Here is a 24,207-nt window from a genome sequence, read left to right as displayed (position 1 = left end):
TATGGTCTTCAGGGTTTTTTTTATCAGTTGAAATTGTCCTTAGCCAGTGTCTGCAGACAACTCTAGGAGGCTTAACAGTGTTCTTGTAGGTTCATCCTTCTCTTAAAACAATCTGCAGACTCTGGATCTCCTTTGCCTTTCAGTGAGGGTGGGGTGGGGGGGGAAGGCAGATTTCTATTTACCACTGTTCTGGTGCTCAGCAGGCTCCTAGAAAATCAGATCTTATGTATTTACAGCCAATAACTTCCTTAGTAATAGATTTTTTTTTCTGCGAATGGGGCTTAAGTGTTTACTGAACTTTATCCCTCCCTTGAACAATGAATCAATCCCTACAGTTGAGCTAAGTGCTCTTACCTGGAGTATGCATTCACAGCTGAGAGCACTGCCTTACAGTCATAGAATCACAGAATGGTTTGGGTTGGAGGGGACCTTAGAGATCACGCAGTTCCAACCCCCTGCCATGGGCAGGGACACCTCCCACTAGACCAGGCTGCTCAAAGCCTCATCCAGCCTGGCCTTGAACACTTCCCATGATGGGGCATCCACAACCTCTCTGGGCAATCTGTTCCAGTCTCACCACCCTCATCATAAAAAAATTTCTTATGTCTAGTCTAAAGCTACCTCTTTCGTATAGAACCATTGCCCCTTGACCTGCCACTACCAGCCTTGGTAAAAAGTCTTTCTCAGTCCAATCTTTCTTATAAGCCCCCTTTGTATATTGAAAGGTCTCCCCATATCCTTCTGTTCTCTTGGCTGAACAACCCCAACTCTCTCAGGCTTTCCTCATAGGAGAGGAGTTCCAGCCCTCTGATGGCTTTTCTGGCCCTCCTCTGGACCCAGTCTAACAGGTCCAGATCTGTCTTGTGCTGGGGGCTTCAGCGATGGATGCAGTACTCCAGGTGGGGTCTCGTGTCCAACTTCTCGTCTACCAGTATCCAGGTACTTTTCAGTAGGGTTGCTCTCAATCCAGTCATCCCCCAGTCTGTGATTGGTACTTGAGATTGTTGCAACCGAAGGGCAGGACCTTGCGCTTAGCCTTGTTGAACTTCATGAGGTTTGCATGGGCCTATTGCTTAAACCTATCAAGGTCCCTCTGGATGGCATCCCTTCCTTGTAGCATATCAGTTGCACCATTCAGCCTGGTGTCATCAGCAAGCTTGCGGAGAGTGCACCAAATCCCACTGTCTGTCATTGAAGATACTGAATGGTATTGGTTGCAGGACTGACCCCTAGAGGCACTACTCATTACTTGTTTCCACTTCTACATTGAGCTGTGACTCTTTGAATGGGGCCATCCAGCCAATTCCTTATCCATCTAACAATCTGTCCATCAAACCCATATCTCTCCAATTTAGAGGCAAGAATACTTCTGTTATGGTGAGCCATGATTTTTCAGTTGAGGGAATGGTATCAATGTCAGCATGCTTGCCTGTCTCCCTATGTGAAGCTTGAGCAGGGCATATGTGCCCTCTAAACACAGCGGATAATCATTCTTGCCTCAGATGCTGGATTTTGCCTGCAGTACGAGTGTGCCTGTGGGCTATGATCTTGAACTCTGGTTCAAGCAATCTTTCTCCCAGGACACTTGAAGGGAAATAAGTCCCAGAAGTACCTGATTCATCTGCTTTGTGGACTTAGTCAGACTTTTAAATTAAAGAGCTAGATACCAACTTACAGGTGTGGATTGACATTTTATACCTGGCTTTGAACCAGCAGTTCATCTTGCTCTACTCAGCAGCACTGAGAAAAACACTCCCTGATCCTAGAGGGTGTATTTTGCCTTGCCATGTTAGTACTGTTAGTAGCAACTATTATAGAACTTTAAAATATTATGACAAATGTAACTTGTAGTCTCACAGTTGCCAGTTACATTGCTTTACGCTAGTGCTAGATTTTAACATCTTCATAGTCTTGAAATTTTATATAATGTATAGATCTCTTATAAACCATTGTTAGGCTTGACTTATATCCTTCTATTCTGATACTGATCTCCTTCCTGTTTAATGTGATGACAAGATGCAAAATGATCTCAATTGCAGGATCAGTTCTTCTGACTCTGACTTCCAAGATGCACAGCAGAGCACCTCTGTTTTCCACAGGTGGTTTTTTCCAGCTCCATTTGTTGAGTGCATGTTGCTCGTTTTGAAAGAGGTAAAATGAAAGAGTGAGCAGTGGTTTAGAAATTACAGCTTGCTATTGCAGCTGCTGTTCCAATCAAATGCTACTAGAAAATCCTTTTGAATTAGTTATACTGAATTTGTAACAGCCTACTGCAGAAGGCTGGTGCCGTTCCCTGGGGAAAGGATAACCCCGACATGGAGGGAAGTGCTTAAGTCTGTAATAGTCTCTCTTTCTCCTCAGTAAAAAGAAGGAAGTGGGTCTTCAGCCTGGGACTAACTTTTAAAAATGGCAAATTGACTTTTTCCCAAGTTGTTTTGTCTGTACCTGTTGAAGCTTCATTACTCAGTTCTGTGCTACCACCTAAGACTTATTCACAGGCAGAAACAGAGGCTATCTGTAAAGCTTTCATGTTGGAGGCTGTGCTTAGTTAGAATATATTTCATTCTTTTCCTGACAGGAGTGTGTGAGTTCAGTGCCCTTCAGTATTGTTCTCTAAAGCAGAAAGTAAACCTTAGCTTGTTAACACAAATAAGATGAAAATGTATCTGCAAGGTTGCACCTGATATTCATATTCCACGCAGCTGTGAAATGGAAGAGAAACAAAACTTGTGGAGGTAATCAAACCTGCTGCCTTAAAGTGCCTGGCTATATGATATAAGCATGCCTTCCACAAAGGAGGATGAGGGATTTGCTTTCTTGACAGAAGTCATTCATGCAGGCGTGTTAACCCTGGATTATACATATAAAGCTAGCCTAATTAGAAAAAATTCTGTAGCCTGAGGAAATTATTTGCATTGCAGTTGATGAGCCAGTATGGCCTTCCTAAGGAACCAAGAATCCCACAGAAAATATTCATGCTTCAGTTGTTCTCTTGTTGTTGTGAGATATATAGAGAGACACTTAATCTTTTTTGCATTGACTACGCTGTTCTGCTTTTGAACATGTCAGCCTTGCAGTTGTTCGTCACTGGGATGTTATTCTTGTACTACAGTAGTCTCCATTTAAGAAAAGTAAAAGACTTCCTGAGTCCTCATTTTATGACAGCAGTTTCTTAAACTTGCTGTGATTCACTTCTATACAAAAGCACAGTAGAAATACAAAATAATTCTATTGTATTTCCTTTGTCTGTGTAACTTAGATCAACAATAAAAGGTATGTGCTTCAAATATACAAATTCTCTGCTGTTTTATGGAGCCACATGACTGCAAATCCCAAAAGAACTTGCATGAGCTTTTGGGATAATGCAATGGGGTCAGTCTGATGCAAGCTTGCATTTGTCTCTGGAATTAAACTGTATTCTGTAAATGCTAAGTATATATATCCTGGATATGACTTTGTCTCATGTTGGCGACAGTTGTGTGGTAGAGGAACGTCCACTTCAGTGACATTGAGTGGTACTGCAGTCACTGTCTTTTACTGTTACAAAAAACTCTTGAGAATTTTTGCTTTGAATTTTGGTGTCCTGGCAAATGTACAGAACTGCCTTCTGGGTGCTCTTCTTTCATGCCTCAGTCCTACTACACTAAGAGTAATCTAGTAAATAACTTGGTGCCTATAGGAGTTGGCAGGGGCTCTGTGTGGGTCTGTAGTTTTTGATGAAGCTCAGGACCTTCCACGCTAAACTCTGAGTAAAAAATGCTCGTATAACCCAAGCATGGGCTAAGGGGACTGGGTAGCACCAACTGGTTCAATATATATGCTTCCATCGCTGTGACTGCATGTTCAGATCTGTTCCTGTGCCATGTTGTAGGCAACTCTGCCTTCGAGTAGATTTAAAAATCAAGAAGTCTAGGTATAAAAATACTTAATTTTGCTGTAGGGATATGGCCTATATTTACTGCATCTAGTTAATACATTGTTTTCTTTGGTTAAAACATCTCAAGTGATGTATTTGAAAATGCAGGTAAAATGCAGCCCCGATTGCTAGTAAAATTGTCAAGCTGGAGTGTGTCCTATATGCCAATGCTTCCAGTAGCTTGCCTGATAGGAGTGACTGCTCAAAAAGTAAATCGTAATCAGACATACAGATGCTGATCTTAAGGTTTAGCTAAACTTTAAATATTCTTCCCAAAAGTAAATCCTTGTGGTGTTTTTCTTTTTCTCTTGCAGGGTACTCTTGCAGACTCATTTCACAGAGTATGTCTCTCATCCTGGTCAATGAGGATTCACTGGATGTAAGTAAGCAAATTCTGGTGTAATTCTTGACAGGAGTAGGCGTTGTTAACAAAAGGGAAAGTTGTTGAGCTTTCTCATTTTATTTCTCTCACTTGCCTCTAAGGGTAGCAAGATAAACAATTAATGTGAAAACAAGCATGGGTTGTGCAAAATGTACTCCTGAGATCTCCCGTTACAAGCTGTACAGATCAAACTAAAGCCTTAGAACAAAAAACTAATTAGGTCCATGGGTTTGATTCTGCTGCAAACTGGTAAAAACTGCAGTATGCGATCAGGAATATAGTTAGGCTTTAAGGTGTAGACACAGGAGTAACATGTTTGAAGAAAGGAAAAAACCCAAACAAGCTACAGAAGTCTCATTTTGACATAGTAAGCTATCTTCAGCGTTGCATGAAACAGCTGTAACTAAACCTATGCCTGAGCAAACTGCATTCTGAGCTTGCCTATGTACAGCTTTTGGGACTTAAAAATTGCATGCAAGTGGTTGCCGTGCTCCTCAGGTATGTCCAGAAATTAACTAGAAAAATGATATACTTGCACATGGATCTTCCCAGAAGATATTTTTTCCAGTTTGCCTATTTCAGCATCAGTATCAGCATTTGATATAACTTGCATGTCTGATTGCTATTAGAGGTATTTGTAGGACAGGTGAAAAGATCTATAATAGGCACCATCTGATACTTGTGTTTAGAGTTGGCAGTTCATCCTGCTTGACCGGATGAGAGATGCAAAGCCTCTATCTTTGAGTATCAAAGGAGTTACTGGATATCTAGTGGAAGAGAGGAATACTATTGTGGCAAAGTAATCACCTGATAAGTGTTATTTTCCAGTTGTGTCTATGTGATTTAGTTAACGGCAGCCTTGATAGTGTTTTCAGCTCATACTCAAGTTTATTGTATCCTGTTGTGGCAGCTCAAGGCCTAGTGTTCTGGCTCACCAGAACTCGGGATATCCCAGTGCATCCAAGGGGAGATGATCTGCTTCCAGAGGCTGGATTACTAGTTTCTGTGCAGCATAATGCATCCTGATGGGAGCTGTCTCACTGAGTTCTAGCAACGAAGACCATGTTAGTTCTCTTACAGAAGTTAAGCTTTCTGTGTTGCTGCATAGTTAGAGACTTGTTTAAAAACTAGCTTAGGTAATTGTAGTGGGATAAGAAAACTTCAGGTTTTTATTTTTAAACAGTTACTGCATTGTGTGTGTGTAGATTGGGGTATGTAAATTGTTTCAAGCAAGTATCTAAATGCCTTCCTTAAGACTCTTACCTGCTCAAACAGTTGTCTTCCACTTTTCCACTTCTGTATGGTCTGCCTTTAAGGGAACTATTTCCTTTTTGTGGGTTCAAAATACAGTGCTTCTGATGAGCTTTCTGCCATACTTAGCTGACTAGATCTCTTAACCTGAAGAAAAACGTGCACTTAGCGGTCTTTGTTTGTGAGGCAGGAAGGTCAGTTGGTTTGGATTACAGGAATAAGAAAACTTGGTTTCTTTTTTCTTAATGTATAGGGAGCTCAATGCAGGAGAAGGAAAATGGTTATGCTTTGTTTTCCTTTTAAAGTTTCTTACACATTCTGAACCTCTGAGTAAAGCACAAATGAAATAAGATTCTTTTTTCAATCTGAATTAAAAGTAGTTCCTCTAAATTTGCGGAGAAAACCAATGTACCTCTTGTGATGCCCATTCAGAAATACTAAGACTCAGATACAGATTCTCCATGGCTAAAGCAAGGGGTGAAAACTGAAGACAGGACAGAAGAGGCTCTTGTTAGATTAGAGGAAGAAAAATAGAGCTAATGTTGCTTGGTATTTAGAAACCTCTGGAAGCTGAACAAGATAGTCTGCAAGTTATGTTATCTTGACTTTTTTGTTACTTATGGTTTTGAATGCAGTGATACAATGACAGATACATTTTTTGGATGCCTCTATTTGTAGTGAATATAATACTGAAGGTGCTGATTAGTACGGTTTCAGTGCCTGCGTCTAAATTCTGACTTGAGTTAATTGGCTGAAAGGACCGTGAGAAGGCAGGATGAATAATGAAATGGTTTACTACATATGCCCTAATGGCGAGTGCTCCAACCATGGGATTTTCCTTTAAATGTCAAACAACAGTGCAGGTGGAACAATTCAAGGACTTTCAATAAGAGGTAAAAATGAATTTGCCTTTTCTGGGATGAAAGGATGGATTTAAGCAATAAGAAGTGAGAAACATGCCTGAATGAATATCAGAATTTTTTTTTTCCTCTCTCCCTTTCCATCTTCAGCAGGAGGAACACCTTGGCCCTGGCCTGTGTGTAGAACCAGCTCGGATTGATTGGTGTGATTACACTCTTATTTTGTTTATAAAACTGACATAGACTTACTGAGATGCGTATCGTGTAGCTGTACAAAGGAATACACTTACATATATTACTGTAGGATTTTTAGACTCCAAAAAGGTCTGTCTTATTTTTAAAACTTGGTATTTTTTCATTGCTCTAGGAAAGTAGAGGTTTTAGCTAATTTTACCTATGCACTTGAGGTTCTTGAAGTCCTATTAGATCGTTCTGCTTTTTAGGCAAGTCTTTGATTCTTCTCTTGAAACATGAGGAAATGGAGGCCTGTGACAGCTGCTTTTGATTCAGTAGATCCTATATGATGTTAAAATTGCTGCTTTAGCAAGAACTCATTGTGTGACTGTATCTCTTCAGCTTAATCTGCTTGCAGTTGATGGGCTGGGTATGTGGGTTAGGGAGAAGGCATGCTGTCAGTCTCCTTATTCCCCCTTTTACGTCCCTTTCAGAGGGTCAGCTGCATGCTTCACAGCTTCAGTTGACAACTGCTGCCTCAGTATGTACATTAATTGTAAGAAGAAAGTGAAACCTCTTCCTCTTATTCTTGTCTTAGCACAGACCTACAGAAGCAAAAACGGCTGCTACAGAGGAAACCCAACAGGAAAAAGAAATAAAAGCTAAGGAATATAGGGCACAGAAAACACTGAAAGATGGGAACTGGTTTATTCCCAAGAGGGAATGTCCTATTTTAAAATACTTGAAGGCTTATGTCAATTCCTGTCTGAGTTTGGTAGCATATGCACTTTGAGGTTTTTATATATTCAACTTTTTCCCAAATATTAGCCAAGAATTACGAAGGAAAGGTAATGTGGGAACTGAACTGGGAGAAAACGTCATTGACCAAACCATCTCTTCTCACTTTCCTACATGCCAGCTTTGTAAATACTGTAGAGTGCCAAAACTTCACTTGGAGTGATAGACAAGACCCCTGTGGAAAGAAATTCATTAAATAAGTTAGAAGAGGCTAAATACTCCTTTCTGCATAAAAGGGAGTGTATGAAAGGGAAAAAGTGAAATATCTACCCGGCCACTTCCACTTGATAAATCTTGACTCCGTTGCTTGGTTTCAGATTGTAGTCTTTTGAGACAGTGGGGGACGACAGGAATAAACAGTCATCTCTGCTGTTTAGGAGATGGAGACTAGAATCAGGTGAGGAATAGTAGGGCAAGTAACTATTTTCATAACTCTTAAGCTTTGTCTTAAGTATATGTGGTGCTCCTGTTTTGAGGTCTTTTCTTAACTACTTAAGAAGCAGATCCTGGAAGTCTGGAAAACTGAACATAGAAGTATATATTTTTGCAGTGATACCCAAAAAATAAAAGTTAATCTCTGGGTCTTAACTCCAGAGAGTTAACTCTTAACTTCTGGGGAAACTAGACTTCGTAAACAGCTGTACTACAAATGAGACAATGGGTACAGATTAAAAACGACAGGTAATAAACTGAGAAGCTGGATGGATTGAACAGTCTAGGAAGACTTCAGGTTCTATCAGTCTTCATGATTCGGAATAAAATAAGGAGAGACTTTTTAATGATAGTCTGTCCTCTTACTATGTTGACATGTTGTCAGGCTTACCTAATCAACAGTCTCCACTATGAAGACCAATCAAAGGTATATGACAGACACACCAGAGAGAGGGGGTCACTGGTCACGTGTAAAACATGAAAATATTACTGGAGTTTCCGGTTGTCTCAACGCCAAAAAGCATTTTGGTTGGATAAATGGGGGTGTGGAGCCTATTTTAAGACCCTTGAGGACTCTGTATTTGCATTTAAAGAGTATATGGAGATGGGAGACTTCCTGACTCTACAGAATACTGGCCATTAAGGTGGATCTGTTCCTCAAATAAGACAGTTAGTCATACTCATAAAGCATGAGAGGTCAAGGATGACACTGTCAGTAATATGAGCCATTTCATATGCCTCTTGCCACACAGCTCAGTCTAAGGACACACTAGAATGAGAAGCCCTGATCAAATGTGGGTTGACATAGAATGAAACTTCTCCCTCCCCCCTTCTTGCCTGACCTCTGCCAACACAGAAAAGAAATATGCAATCAACTTTCTATCAAGTGTACTTTAAAATCCCTAGATAAAAAAATAAACTCTATCATCTTTCCCCACCTGCTACCCCCAGTTATGTTGCTGAATGAGGAGTTCTGGGGAATACAGAGAGCACAGCAGCTACTCCTAATTTTAAGTTGGAATTGTAGTGTTTTGCTGATAGCTCATGTGGAATTGAATGCCTTACACCTTGATTTTGGCCTCTACTGTGTTGATCACAGTACACTTAAGGATTCGCTCTTGCAGATAGCTGAAGATACTTTGCAGAACTCAATGCTAAACGCTTGCTTTGGTGAACTAATGTTATGTGGTGCTTGGTGCACATGATAAGGTAGTGGTGGGAGAACCGGGGGGGGGGGGGAGAAACAGTAGAGGGGTTCCACCTGTGCATAGCAATATATCTTCCACACCTGATTTTAGCTGATTCCTTCTGGTTTCCCTTTCATAAGCCAAAAATGTAAGCTTATTAGCTATAACAGTTCTAAAAAAGTAAAGGATCAGTGTCTTTATTTTTTGTGCTTTTCATTTGTGTAGCTTTACTTCTTTGAAATAATGTCACTTAGATTTTGCAATTATAAAAAGCTGAGAAATCTATTTTCTGGTCCTGTAACTTCAGCTAAATCAGAGTTGGAGATGACTTAGCTGTACTACCTCTGGCAGTGGTTCTAAGGAAGGGGTCATGGCTGCTGCTGGATTTTTTGATTTTCAAAAAGGATAGTTAACAACATCCCCTCTGCAAAGTTGGGGATTTACCTCAGATATACCATGCACCAGTGTTCTTGGAGCATTTCAGTGTTAAGTGCAGATTTTATACTTGAAATATTCTGTAAAACATATCCACTAGTAAGTGGATATAGGTTTTCGCAAAAGCAGCAGGTAAAATAGTATCTATTCTTTATTGAAGGTCTAGTTAGACACTTGTACATTAAAAAAGCTTTGTGGAAAATGAGTGTTGAATGTTTTAATTTTTCTTTGCTGCCCCCTCATATAATAGATGTTCCAATAACTTCATGTGTGGAAAACTTTGGTTATAGAATGTAGCTGTAAACTAAGACAACAGTAATAGAAGTTTTTTGGTAAATATAAACACTAATGGAAGCTTTCATAACACTTAAAAAATGAAAAAAAAAAGTAGATCCTTGGCATGTCAGATGAGCAAAAAAACCTAATTGATGTATAGTTGCTGGTCTTTGAAGAAAGTGGGTGATTACATGGTATGTCATGAAGACATATCTAATATTGAAAGTGACTCTGATGCTTTAGCTCAGATAACGTGTTTTTTCCAGAACAGGAGCACAAACTTGTGGAGCTTCTGAACTGGTACATCAAAAATGCTTTGTATTACCTCAATCTTGTTTTCAAACCAAAGTAATTCTGGTTAGTTTTTTTAAGTACTCTTACCACCATTTTTAATGTAGAATTGAATTTTGCATAAGTCTAAATGTAAGACTCTTAAGTGTTTTGTTAATAATTGCTACTGGTTCTTTTTAATTCTAAGCTAAGTGTTTTTAGCCAATTTTTCAGTGTTGGATCTCCACAGTAATACTTATTTTGTATGTTGTACCTGTAGCAGAAATTATGACTTCTGTTCAACTTAGCCTGAAATCCATCAATAGAGGATTCTCACACTGAAATTCTGTGGCATTACATTTAATATATTCCACCTCTGAAATCCGTTAATGCTAAAAATGAATTTTTACAAGATCCAAGTTGAGCTTAGAGCCTTTAAATATTGATACACTTTCCCCTTTGTGCAGTCCCTGTGTGACTTCTTTCCCCCACTCCTGCTCCTTGGCATGCAGCAGCAGGTGAGATGTGATCGAACAACTGTCTTGGCTTGTTTTTGAGAGCTAAATTTTTTTCTAAATCATGCACTTGAGGGGAAAAATCAATCATTTCTCTTCTCTTCAGAGGACTGCTGAGAATAGAAAAGACTAATCCCTAGCTTGATTCAGCTGAATTCTAGAAACTTAGCATAATAATCTGCAAATGTTTATCCCTTAGAGAGTTAACTACATGCATACATATGCTCACTTAGTTTTTCTTTCCTTTTCCTAATAAAGCTTTCTCAAGTGAAAATATTTTTAGCACAATATTTACTTTGAGAGTAATTCTTGGGTTCAGTTTCTGTTTAGTTAAAGCAGAAACGCCATGAAGTCTTATTGTGCAGCTCTTAACCTGGATAAATTTCTTTTATTAGCATCTCATAGAAATTGAGTTGTGAGAGAGAAAGCTGAACACGGGAAACTGGCTGACCCAGAGAGGTCTTGGAAAAGCCCAAGATGAGAGTAGTGGATATTACAGCCAAGTAATGTTGTGTGTGTTTTCCCCCTTCAACACTGTAGAAAGGAGAGCTGGGAACCCTATCAGTTGGTTGCACATTGGGTTGTGTTTAACAGTAGTGGAAGGGCAAAATTGGAGGGACCCAATTCTGAACCTGTGGATGGTATCTTGCTGTAAAGTAATTCCGTTGATATAAATGGAGCTACACAGTGAAAGTGTCCTGCAGAACTCGTGTGCCTGGGCTGACAGTCATTGTCCTGTGTTATACATAGATATGTAAGTAACAACGAACTGATACTCCAGTATAAAGAACCCTTAATGCCACTGTCCGTTGATGATAATCTGACTAAAAGCAGAAGCATAGAAGCAGAAGCTGGCCTCCCCCACTTCTGTGCTTGCTGAGCTGTATTTTTTGCAGGCTTCACTGTTTGGATGAGCTATTGAACATGGATAAACCTGTTTGTGCTATCACGGTATTGTGTAGTATTCTTAAAAAAACAAACAGGACTTCACAGTGTAATTTGTTCTCTGCAGTCAGTGTCTTGATTTCTCAAAATGGGTCTTAGTCTCTGCAGGGAAGCTTTACTTGCAGTTATGCTTTGTATTCTAGTGGTGAAGAGTGAGGAGCCAGAAAACTTGGTTATTTTGTTGTTATCTTGGTTTTGCTATTCTGTAGGGTAGCATTACTATGAAGGTTCTATAACCTATAAGGAAAATCTCGTAAGTGTGAGAATATCTTTGGATTTATCTAATGACTTTTGTGACCTTCATTCTTAGGAGCACATTTCCTTCCCATGCTTCTGAACAAGGATTTTGAAAATTAAAATCTGTTAAGGAGATCTTCAGCAGGAACCATTATTCATTGTATTTAAATACTGATAGATCTATAGATCTGGGATTATCTGAGAATCATGGATCTAAATATGAGAATCATGCATCTAAGCTGCTCTGGATCTCTTAAGAAGTAGAGCTCTGATCTGGTCACTGGATTTACCCATATGTTAGAAACAAGCAGATCTTGTCGTGTTGCTGCCTGAAACTCTTTCTAATAACCACTGAGAGAACTCCAGACTGTCTGTGGAAAGGGAGAAAACCTGAGGAGTAGGCCATTAAAAATAAATTGTCTATCAGCATGTCTGTCTTCAAGCAAAGAATATGGTTCCAACAGTGTCTGCTGTACTAACCTCATGGGACAGAAAGATTTGTGTAGCATTATGGCTTCCATAGGAAAGACACTAGCTTCACTATGGGATTTTCTTTACCATATCTAATATGTGAGTTGTTTTATATAAATCTGTATTTCAAATTCTTGAGCACAACTACAGGAGACAGTGCCTGTGAAGCTCTGAGAAACTTTGAAGGTGTTGCTTTTTGGATCCTGATGCTTCTGCTGTTGGAAGAAAGCATGAGTGTGCCTTGTCAGTGATGTCTTGCTGATTACCCCAAGGAATGCGGGTAAAGTCATTCTCAGACTCTCAGACTAAAACTGAAGATCCCTACTACTGGGAGCTCCAAAGCATTGGTGTCATGTGTACTTCAGTCCTACTAAAAGGTAGTAAGGTGTACAGGTAACTGCTGGGAACCCAAGAACAAGTCCTGTACTGCTAATGCCTTGTAGATGCTTTGAAGATTACATCTTGTGTGTTGCACGGGAGAGGAAACTGGGGTGTTTTTCTCCCCTGCTATCACCTGCCTGAATGCTTTCAGACAAAGTTGTTATTCTGGAAAACTGATCAATACGGGCAAGCTCAGTTTTAGTCAATGATCAGCTCTTTCACAGAGGCATCTAGGATGTTCTTCTGGTGTCTTGAGGCTAATAAGTTACTTCAGTTATCAGTCAGCCTGGAATTGTAGTCAGCTCTTCTGTGTAGTACTTGGTATTTGCAAAGGAAGCTAATCAGGAAAACTAGGGAAAGAATACATTTCTCTATTGTACTAAATTTTCTTGCTCAAATGTCTTTTTCTTAATCTAGAAATGGACATCAAGCCAATAAGTAGTTACACAAGGAACAGTATCTAGTAATCAGATAAATCTTCAAAAATGCTGGGTGGAAGAGGTTTAGTGTTCTTTCCTGTTTGTTTTTGAGGAACAAATAGAATCTTTCATAACTGCAGGTATTTGATAATCTGCAGAGAAAGTTAGTTGTATGGATGTGGAAAATATTTGTCTCTTCATGTGAAAAGCTGCTTTGATTTGAGCCTACTGCGTAGAATTACAAATGAAAGAATATAGGTGTTACCTGGACCTGTAGGTTTAAGTACACACAGGACTGTGTAACTTAAGTATTAGATTACCATTTTTTCAGGAAGTAATACTAATAGGTTTGAGCTGTGAGTGGTGAAATAGTTGGGCTGGTATTTTTGTTTCATCCTGCTTTCCCTTTTCAGCATTCATTAGTGACTGTTTTCCCTTATCTGTGGCACTGTTTTTTCTGTTGGTGTTTTCTGGCACTGGGATAGCTGGTTTGGATGAAGTGGGGACACTTGGACCTGAAGGATTGCAAGGACCTTTAGGAGTCCAAAGACCAGGTTTCTGAAAACTCTTCTTTCTATAGCTGGAAATTGAGGGGGCTATCAACAAAAACAAACACTTTCTTTTCTAAGTTACTTTTCCCTTCATTTCTTAAGTTCTAATAGTGATCACATTTGACAAGACACAGAAAGGATCTTGTAGCTTTAAGCTCCAGGTATTTTAGCAGCTGGGGGCTCATCATGCTAATGCCTTGTTCATGCTCTAGGACAGAGTAAATCATATTACATAAAGATGGAAAGGAAGAGTGTCTGTTCCCTGAATTCCATCTAAAATGTGCTGTCTTCTTTGTAAGAGCTCTCATATGTTAGAGGAAAATCACAGGTAACAAACACTATTTTTCTTAAAACTGCTAATGATCTTCACATATGTGAAGGCATATCTCTCAATAGATGATCCCTGAGTGTTATCTGGACCTGTTTTTTGTTGTGTAAGTGGCAATATAGTAATGGCTTTGGCTGGATGGTGAAGGAAGTATCTCTTTGCTTTGAAGATGGCATTCTTTGCAGCATACTGGTACACATCTTTCTAATAAGCACAAGAGACCATGGAAATATACAGATGCATAATGAAGTTAATGTAGGATTTTGTTAAATGAGAAGATACCCATGAAATGTAGTTTTTCCTTATGTTAAAGGACAATGGTATGGCTTTTAGGGGAATAAAACTAAGCAGGTATCTAATCTGTAGGTAAATGAGTTGTGGATACTGATTCTCTCGATTGATGTGGCTAGTATTACACATCTGTAGAAACAATTCAGATTTGCCTTTTGTGTTGAAGGGTAAGAATTCTCTTCTGCTCTCAAGATACTTATTTCAATATCTGATCCTCTGATTTCATTGAAAAGGAGGGGGAGGCCTTGTTGATGCAAGTTTGTGTGGTGTTTTAAGCATAAGCAGTCTTCCTTTCTTGGTGCAGGGTCAGCCTAAAGCAATGGGATTTATTCACCTGCACTGTTAACTTAATGAAGATGGTGGAGAACTACTGCTTCAGAGTAAGAAGTAGGGTGTGTCTTGATCACATCTTCAGAACATGAAGATAGAGATATATAGGTATCCGTGGTCTTATTTTTGCAGTTCCCATAATATAGGTTTACTACGCTGTTAACACTTTTCTGAAGGTTATTTCCTTTTTCTGAAGAATACAAGAATCATTCTTGTAGCTGAAGCTTGATTATTCAAAGCCTGCTCATCAGTTGCATGGGTGAATAAATTTCCTTCACATGAGAATTAAGGAAAAAAAGATGGTTTATATTTGGTTGAAGCTAGAAAAAAATCCCACTGATTTTTTTTTTTCTGGGATGATTCGTCTGTCAGTAACTAGAATTAAGTAGTTCTCCAGCTGTATGAAGTTCATACCTGCCTGAGCATGTGTTCCTTCTGCCTTTAACCTTCTATGTAGAATAGAACAGAGAAATCTTTTAGAGACTTTTAGGGGTTTTTATGTGCCTCTGTCACAATGATGCATGCCTACTTTTACTGAAAAATGTGCCAAGGTGTGTTTTCACACATCTAACTCCAGTCACTGAACAGAAGTAATGATGCTAGAGGGTTAGTTTTGCTCTGTTTCATATTTAGAATGTGATTTGTAGTGTGAATGTGATCTCCTCTCCATAGTTTCAAGACAAAACTGATCTGGGTATCTTGAATTTTCAAATAATTCCTAAATCCTAAAAATATCATAACCAGTGTTCTAAGCAGGCCTAAAATCACAGTTCTGAAATGTCAGAACTTAGTGCTTTTTTGCAGAGCTTTGGGAAACAAGAGTGTTAATCAGAGCTGAGGTGATTCAGATGTCCTCTTGAAGCTTTGTGCTGGGTTGCAGCAATAGCTATGCTTGTCATATACTCTGTTTTTATAAGCTAGGCAGGCAAGGTAAGAGTGCACTTGTGAAACTCTTGACAGCCCTGATGGACACCATCTGTGGTGTGGCTGTGGTGGGAAGACTTTTAGAGAAATTGTCTTATAAGCTTAGAATTGGTGTGATCTCTTTAGTTCTTGACAACTTGAGGCTTGTGCTCCTCTTGAGTAGTCCTTTTTTCTTCTACCCAGAAGTAGGCTAACTTAAGAAGAATCAAAATCCATGAAAAGCTTCACTATTCAGTTGTATTAGTATTCTCCTTCCTCCCCTACCATGATTAAAGTAGATAGTGACTTTGAGTTGAACAATGGTAACAAGTTCTATGAGCATGTTTCTTGGTGGGCTGGCTGTATTTCATGGTATCGCTCACTTCAGTAAAATGTATGTCACAAAATAAGTTCAGCTTAGTCACTGAAGCATGCTCCTCCTGTTCAGCTGTGTGTGTCTTGTTCTGCTGTGAGATATGCTTATCTTAGGGGTGCTTCAATATTTTTTTCCTTCTACATCATGAACTCTTTTTGCTAGTGTTTTCCTAAATGCAGCATTATAAGCATCTTGTGACAGAGTATTTGCATGGCAAAATTACCTGTGGAGAACATAATCAATTTGTTTCCTGAATTGGTAGTTTTCCAGCCTTCTCACTTCCTTCCCTTCCCACCCCCTCCATAAATCTCAAATTTGTGCATGCATTGGAGCTGTTGCAGAGTTTAGACTTTGCTGTTTGTCTCTGACTTGATAGATGAAAAGTATATTCTTGCAAAAGCAGAATGTTTCTGTATGTCAAGGCAGTGTTCATGCATCCTTGCTATTTGCTCAAATAAACAATGTAAGATATTTTGTTTATTTGACCCTGTTAGTTCTTAAGGGAGCAGGGTTAAATCTTAACACTTTAAACCCAGTCAAACTTCAAAGCAAAAAGACTACAGTACAGTTACACTGTGACAATGTCTTTTGACGGCAGAGTAGACCACTGGCTTTATCCTTTGTCAAGGAATGTATTGATAGTTTGTCATGAACAAGCTGTGTCACTGGGAGAAATCTATCTTTAAGTTTGAATAGGCTGTCTGTAAAAAAAAAAAAAAACAAACCTCTAAGATTCTTCCAGTTTGTTTATAATATTGCATAAATAACTTTGTTCTTTTGGTTTGCTGCTAATTGAAAAAGAAATGTAACAGCCTGCAGGGTTACTTAGAGAATTCTGTGGGTAAATGTCTTGCTGTTGACCTAAGTGCAACCACAGTAGGGTCTGTAAACTAGATGACAAATGAGTTCTTTGCAAGTAGGACTACTGTAAGCTGTGGCTGCACTAGTACTAGTTGGGTATGTACTGTGATGCTGAACTACTGAGAAGTCTGAAGAAAAAAATGCAATGTATAATGATTAGTCTATCTTTAAGGTGGCGTATATCCTGGAAGTGCGGTGATCTACAGACAACCTGTGTTGCACAGTTTCTCATGACAGTTCATTGCTGCTTTCTAATAGTTGAGACCAAAATTGTCAGTTGTGATCTCAGTTCTAATAACCCTTACTTATTATGGGCAGCAACTCTTCACTTCAGAACTTGAGGGAAACTGTATCACATCCTCCTGCTATTTCCTCCAGGATAATGCTGTTGACGTAATGGGGAATTCTTCAGACACAGCCCTGAATTATTTTTTTTTTAAATGTCTCAAACCCTGCTCTCACTTCCCAGAATAGTGCTGATACTAGATACTGGTGCAGATATTAAATATTGGTGCAGATTTTGTTCAAATGGTAACATGTGTGCCACAAACATGTGACAAGCTCTTAAAGGACTAACGTTTTTGGTCACTGTAATTGTTACCCGTTGATAGCTTCTGTCTGAGATGAGGAATGCAAGGTGCTTCTAGCATGTGCAGTTACTCCACCCTATGCATTCTTATTCCAATGTGGGTTAATTTGATGCAGGTCTCTCTTCTTTCTTGAAAACCTGTTTTGGGAAGCAGTTCTGTCAAAATGGCTGTTTACAGCCTTGGTTTTTGGCTGCCCTGTAAGCCTGATTTAGTCTTTACTTTTCATCTCCTGATATGATCCCAGTTTATGGCAACGGAATAACGGAATCTTCAGAGTTGGAAGGGACCTCTAGAGATCATCTAGTCCAACTCCCCTGCTAGAGCAGGATTGCCTAAAGCACATCCCTCAGGGCTGCATCCAGGCGGGTCTTGAAAATCTCCAGAGAAGGGGACCCCACAACCTCCCTGGGCAGCCTGTTCCAGTGCTCTGTCACCCTCACTGTAAAGAAGTTTTTCCGTGTATTTGAATGGAACTTCCTATGTTCTAGCTTGTGCCCATTGCCCCTTGTCCTGTCGCTGGGAACCACTGAGAAGAGTCTGGCTCCATCCTCCTTAAACCCGCCCTTTAGATACTTGTAAACATTAATAAGGTCTCCCCTCAGCCTTCTCTTCTCCAGGCTAAAGAGTCCCAGCTCTTTCAGCCTTTCCTCATAAGGGAGACACTCCAGTCCCATAATCATCTTGGTTGCCCTATGCTGGACTCTCTCCAGTAGTTCCCTGTCCCTCTTGAACTGGGGAGCCCAAAACTGGACACAGTACTCCAGTTGTGGCCTCACCAGTGCAGAGTAGAGGGGGAGAATGACCTCCCTCGATCTACTGGCCACAGTCTTTCCTATGCAGCCCAGGATGCCATTGGCCTTCTTGGCGACAACATCACTGAGATTCAAACTTTTTGTAATTAGGGGTTTGTAGTTCCATATCTAATAAACTAGGTTTAAATAAATAATCCATAGTGAGTAGACTAGTATCACCGTGTGTCCTTAGTGTCTGTCTTTTATATTCAAGTGGTAATATTATAGCTGAGAAGGGGGCAAGTGCATAGAATGGCCAGCTCTGTGTCTGCCTAGCTGTACCCAGAGAGGTTCTGAAATAACTAAACCAGAATTATTTTCTAGGTGCTGAGAACTTCAAGTTTTTTATCAAGGAAGCTGCCTTTCTTGTGATGCAGTACTTCATAACAAGCACCTTTGCCAGTTTATTTCATCTGAAATTGCAGTTTGCAAGCTATAGCTTTCACCTAGTTAATGGATTTTTATTTTTTTTAAATTAGAGGTGATTAAGCTGTAACTTCAGTGTTTAATAAATATGCTCTCCCACATGGAGCTAGTTGCTGATCTGGTATGAAGGGAGTATATAACCTGACACTTCTTTGATGAAATGCTTTATGCAAAAATACTTTAAGTGATCCAATATGGCAGTTCATGTAATGAAGCCCTCAAATATCAAAGGTGAAAACCTGGTTATCTAGTCTGTTGTTTTGCTAATGTCTTCATTCAGTACAAACGTCTTTGGATCCTTTGCTCCTTTCTGGTCAGGTAAAGAGAATTGTTCAATACAAGGTGGTTTTACCTTTTCTTACTTATCTGAAACATTAAAAATAAGTAACTTCTTCATAGAATCATAGGGTTGGAAGGGACCTCTGGAGATCATCTAGTCCAAGCCCCCTGCCAGAGCAGGGTCACCCAGAGCAGGTTGCACAGGAACGCGTCCAGGCGGGTTTTGAATGTCTCCAGAGACGGAGACTCCACCACCTCTCTGGGCAGCCTGTGCCAGTGCTCTGCCACGCTCAGGGTAAAGAAGTTCCTCCTCATGTTTAGGTGGAACTTTCTATGTTTGAGTTTGTGCCCATTACCTCTTGTCCTGTCCCGAGGCACCACTGAAAAGAGCCTGGCTCCATCCTCCTGACACCCACCCTTTAAGTATTCATAAGTGTTGATAAGGTCTCCCCTCAGCCGTCTTTGTTCCAGACTGAAGAGACCCAAATCCCTCAGCCTTTCTTCATAAGAGAGGTGTTCCAGTCCCCTAATCATCTTGGTAGCTCTCTGCTGCACCCTCTCCAGCAGTTCCCTGTCCCTCTTGAACCGGGGAGCCCAGAACTGGACACAGTACTCCAGGTGCGGTCTCACCAAGGCAGAGTAGAGGGGGAGGATGACCTCCCTTGACCTGCTGGCCACACTCTTCTTGATGCACCCCAGGATGCCATTGGCCTTCTTGGCCACCAGGGCACATTGCCGGCTCATGGTCATCCTGTTGTCCACCAGGACTCCCAGGTCTCTTTCCACAGAGCTGCTCTCCAGCAGGTCAGCCCCCAACCTGTGCTGGTGCATGGGGTTATTCCTCCCCAGGTGCAGCACCCTACACTTGCCCTTGTTGAATTTCACAAGGTTCCTCTTTGCCCAACTCTCCAGGTCTCTGTATGGCGGCACAGCCTTCCGGTGTGTCAGCCATTCCCCCCAGCTTGGTGTCATCAGCAAACTTGCTGAGGGTGCACTCTATCCCCTCATCCAGGTCATTGTTGAATATATTGAAGAGGACTAGACCCAGTACTGACCCCTGGGGAACACCACTTGTCACTGACCTCCAACTAGACTCTGTGCCCCTAATCACGACCTCTGAGCTCTGTCTTTCAACCAGTTATCTATCCACCTCACTGTGCATTCATCAAGCCCACTCTTCCTAAGCTTCTCTATGAGGATGCTGTGGGAGACGGTGTCGAACGCCTTGCTTAAGTCAAGGTAGACCACATCTACTGCCCTCCCCTCATCTGTCCATACTATTCATCATCCATCTATCCATATTCTTCATCCTAAAAGGGTAACCTGGATGTTAGTTTAGCATACCTGTGCATCCCTCTTATCTGAAGTATGTTCATAAGGCATTGACATCGCTTAAATAAATCCCTAGGAGTAAATCTTGTCTCTGAGGCAAGAACTGTTCAGCTGTGGAATACTCCAATCTGGGGCCTCTGGCTCGTGTAACAGTGACTGTAGGGTAGAAATTAATGCTCATACAGACCTTCTCTTTTAGGCACTTGCTTCCTCTTTAAGCTAATACGTACAGCCTGCTGTGGCACTACAGAAAAGAGAAATTGACCCCTGAGACAACTAAAAGTTGAAATATTTTTCAGCCCAGGATCATATTGGTAATGGCTTGACAATATTCAAATTGGAGCTTGGACTGAGAAATGGTGGTGAGTACTTGGTGGAAAGCTGGACGTGAAATCTTTGTCCACTTTCTGTGTCCAGCAAAACTGACACATCACAAGGAAGCTTTCCTCTGTTTTGAAAGATGGAGGAATTTGGTGTCTGTTATTAATTCAAGTTCTTGTAGCTGAAGTATAAAATTCACTGAAATAATAAGATACAGCTATTTTGTAGAAAGACAAGGTATCAAATTCTACAGTACAACTGGGGACCATTTATGTGGCTAATGGTGACGAAAGTTGTCTGGCTTCAAGAATTCTGTGTTCTCAGTGGGAGAAGAAGGTCAGCAGAACACATGCTTTTGGGTGTGGAGTTTAGTAGTCTGCAGAAGTCTGGGAGACTGAGGATGAATAAAACCAATTAATAGTTAAGGAGCTTTGTAAGATTTAGGTTGGTATGGTAATATTTATGTCTTCATTATAGAATTAATATTTCCCAACTTATCTGTAAATAGCATAAGGAATGGGGGGATGGGTTCAAAAATGAACTAGCTGATTTTTTTGAAAACTTCTACTTTCTTTTCAAGTTATTAAAACTTAATTGCTCTGTCTATATTAGGTTTAAGATTGTCAGGTTCTCAAGGGATTTATAGGTCTATCCAGAGCTTGACAGACAAACTCTACAGTTCAGTAGACAGAGTTAATAGGTTTAGTAAATATTAATAAAATAAATCTATTGTACAACTAAGTCTTTAGGGAAATTACTCTAGTGGTTTAATTTTAAAAAAGAAACATGATCTTGATGATTTTTAGGGAGTTTTCTTATTAAAATTATTTTTACTAATTGAAGTGGGTATCATATTTATTAGATAAACTTTAATAAAAACTTCAGATGTACACATGGGGTAAACTGATAGGGAACTAAGTGATATGTTTTTAAAACACTGGAAAAAAAGGTCTTTGAAAATTAGTGTTCACTTCAGGGAATGGTGTTTATTTGACCAGAAAAGAGAAGTTTGCCTGGGGCTTTCTTACATAGACCTTTATATTCTTGGCTTTAAAAAAAAAAAAAAAAAAGGCAAAAATACAGGAAACTGTCAGGAAAGCAAATGAAGTGTTGTGTCTAGCTTCTCAGTTGAGTGGGTACCAGCATCTCTGGGCAACAGTTATGCAGTGTCAATAACACTTTTTCCAGTTCTTTCTAGAATTAGAAAAAAAGCGGTCAGATGACTGACAGTGGAGCAGCAGAGCTACTCTGGCTTCCTGAGCTACCTGTGGATGTCAGGGAAATGTCAGTTTGCACTGACTGTGTATGGGAATAGAACATTTAAATTGTTAGGAGTAGGATGAGCAACATTAAAATCGTGCTGGTTCAGGATGCAAAGATGCTTCTGAGCTTGTCTGAAATGCCATTGTGATCTCTATATGCATTACGTGATGTAGTCATTCCTAGGAGTGGTAATTGCCAACGAATACATGTCAATTTTAATGCGTTGTTTGGTGCTTTTGAATCTGCAAGGGATAAACAAGTCTGCAATAGAGAAAAGGGATTACTTGGGGGAGTCTAGCAGGGTACAGAGTATCTGGAAGATGTTCTTTCCTCTGCAGTTCATTACTACCATTAGCAATTTTATTGGAATTTGTCTTGTAGGTGGACAGAGTGTTTTGGAGAAGCCAAGTAAGGACAGTGGAGAAATCTGGTGTTCTGGTTTTGGAGGGAGAAAAGGCAGCAGATAGTGTTTAGCTTATTTGGTGGGGTTTTTGTATGATGGAAGTATGTGAAGCTAAGACATGGAAATGATTTAGCTATTTGAGGTTGCAAATAAAATAGACCTTGTGACAGATTATTTGACTCATGGTTTGTCTAGCACCCAGGAGCCACATGAACCTTCAATAAGGACATCTGCAAATCAGAGGGATTATATCTGGCAAACGTGTTAGTGTGTTTGCCAAGAATGAGTCATTCCTATTTGTCAATATACTAGGAGAGTGCTGTGCTCAAGGTAATAAAAAATTGTTGCTGTAGCTGTTGTGCGGAAGTGTTGTAGAATTACTTATCTCCCAAGAGCAATATAGATCGTCAGTATAACTTTTTGTGGTGGTCACCTACAGGAAATTCTCAGACTAAATATTATTCAAAAAGCATCTTAAACTGAATGGTAGGCTCATGTAGGACCAAGCATGTATCTGACACATCTCTTAACCCTATAAAGAGGTGAAGCATTCTACTCACACTGCCTTCATCTCTGCACTGGAAACTTAGGTCATTGACAGGCAGGGTAACTAACTGCTATGTATTGCCTTTGCAGTGAACATAAAGTCCTTTTCAATGCTTTTCAATCATAGCAACATCTACCAAAAATGGCCTGGTTCCTTATGGGACTTTTGGCTATTAATATACATACTGTCATTATTGCTGTCACTAATATTCTAACATTATTTTTTTAAAATGAAGGGAGGCTTATAACATATCTGTGCTTAACAGAAGCCTAGGGTTAATATGGACTAAAGTAGACTGCATATTTTAAGGACTAAATAGGCTAAATAACCTGGACTGAAATAGGAAAAAAAATCTTCTTTGTATTCCAGTAAAAATCATGTAGAAATATATTCTGCTGGAAGGTTTGCCAGTGCTGTTTTAAGACCATGTCTATTGCCTCATAAATGCAGTTTCAATAGTCCTGAGTTTGGGTTCACATGTATAAATGGCAGGTTACAATATTCTTTTCCATTAAGCATTTTTAGAACACATGATGCTTTATGAGCAAAGGTTAACTAGGGCCTGAAGGAAGCTCGGAGCAGGAAAGTACAGATGTGTTTGTAGCAATGTGGACCGCTGGCCAACCTCAGAATTATGACTGCTACATATTATTTAAAGGTAGACTCTCTGTTGCCCGGCTCTGCCAGTGTCTTCCAGAAGATGATGTTCTGCCCTAACTAATTTCAATGTCCAAAGTCACTGTGGCTAAATCCCCAATTCCCACATGATAGGATTTCAGTTCACATAGTCAGAAAGATAGCCTGTATGATATAAGAAAGATTATTTTTGTTAGTTATGAATATTGTTACCTAAACTGTGTGTTACTCTGGCGCTCTGAAAATATTTATGGTGCTGCCTTTTGAAATGCTGCATTTGTATATAAGTTTTTGTAGTAGGTAAACATAATCTTCTTGTCAGATGGTGGAATAAGCTTTGGGATGAATGCCGTACCTGGAGCTTTAGGAGGCTGGGATAAATGAGGGCTCAGCATCCCTGTGAGTTCTAAGGGTCTTGGATACAGTCAGAAGAATTGCTGTAATAGACTTCATTATTTTGGGTATTTCTGATTCTTGTCAGAATTCATTGCCCCAGGTAAAGCATTTATGGACTTCAGCTGGGAGAAGGCTTTTTGTGGATTTTGTTTTAGATCTAAATTATTAAATTGCCAAAACTGTCACATGATGTTAAGATTACATAACTTTAACACTGTCTCAGTGAGTAAGTATTGTTTGGGAACTCTTCACAGATTCTCATCAGTACTGGAACTTCAGGATTACTAAAAGTTGTGTGAAGTGATTTGAAACTTAACATTAGGGTCCAGCATCAGGACTGCTCTTACAAAGTAGCCTTGGATGAACTGTTCAGTCACTGAAACAACCAAATGTCTCTCAGCTCCATCCCCCTCACACACATTGCCTGGGATTGTTGTTTCTTGTGTAGCTATGAAAATAAGAAATGCTAAATTGTCAACTAAGCACATGTAATCTTTCAAATTTGCAGCTGGTCTGAAATATTAGTGCTGACTGTACCATAGCTGGTGAAGAAACCATCTAACTATTGTAGGATGTGATGGCAAATGTCATCTTACATAGTATTAAATAGGATTGTGGCTGTTCTTCTATTCCT

At 39.9% G+C, this 24,207-nt stretch overlaps 1 protein-coding gene across 4 annotated transcripts in view; it reads left to right on the top strand.

Annotated features, from left to right (window-relative positions):
• ATP8A2 (ATPase phospholipid transporting 8A2) overlaps positions 1-24,207 on the top strand; it is a 353,486-nt gene that overhangs the window by 102,035 nt on the left and 227,244 nt on the right. For all 4 annotated transcript variants that reach the window (XM_063331450.1, XM_063331475.1, XM_063331458.1 and 1 more), the window contains exon 24: positions 4,231-4,295. In XM_063331450.1, coding sequence (XP_063187520.1) covers positions 4,231-4,295 — 65 coding nt within the window. The remainder of the gene's footprint in view (positions 1-4,230; positions 4,296-24,207) is intronic.

The sequence above is a fragment of the Chroicocephalus ridibundus genome, chromosome 1 (assembly GCF_963924245.1).
Source record: "Chroicocephalus ridibundus chromosome 1, bChrRid1.1, whole genome shotgun sequence".
In the NCBI taxonomy this organism is placed as follows: Eukaryota; Metazoa; Chordata; class Aves; order Charadriiformes; family Laridae; genus Chroicocephalus; species Chroicocephalus ridibundus.
This window is presented reverse-complemented; position numbering and strand designations above follow the sequence as displayed.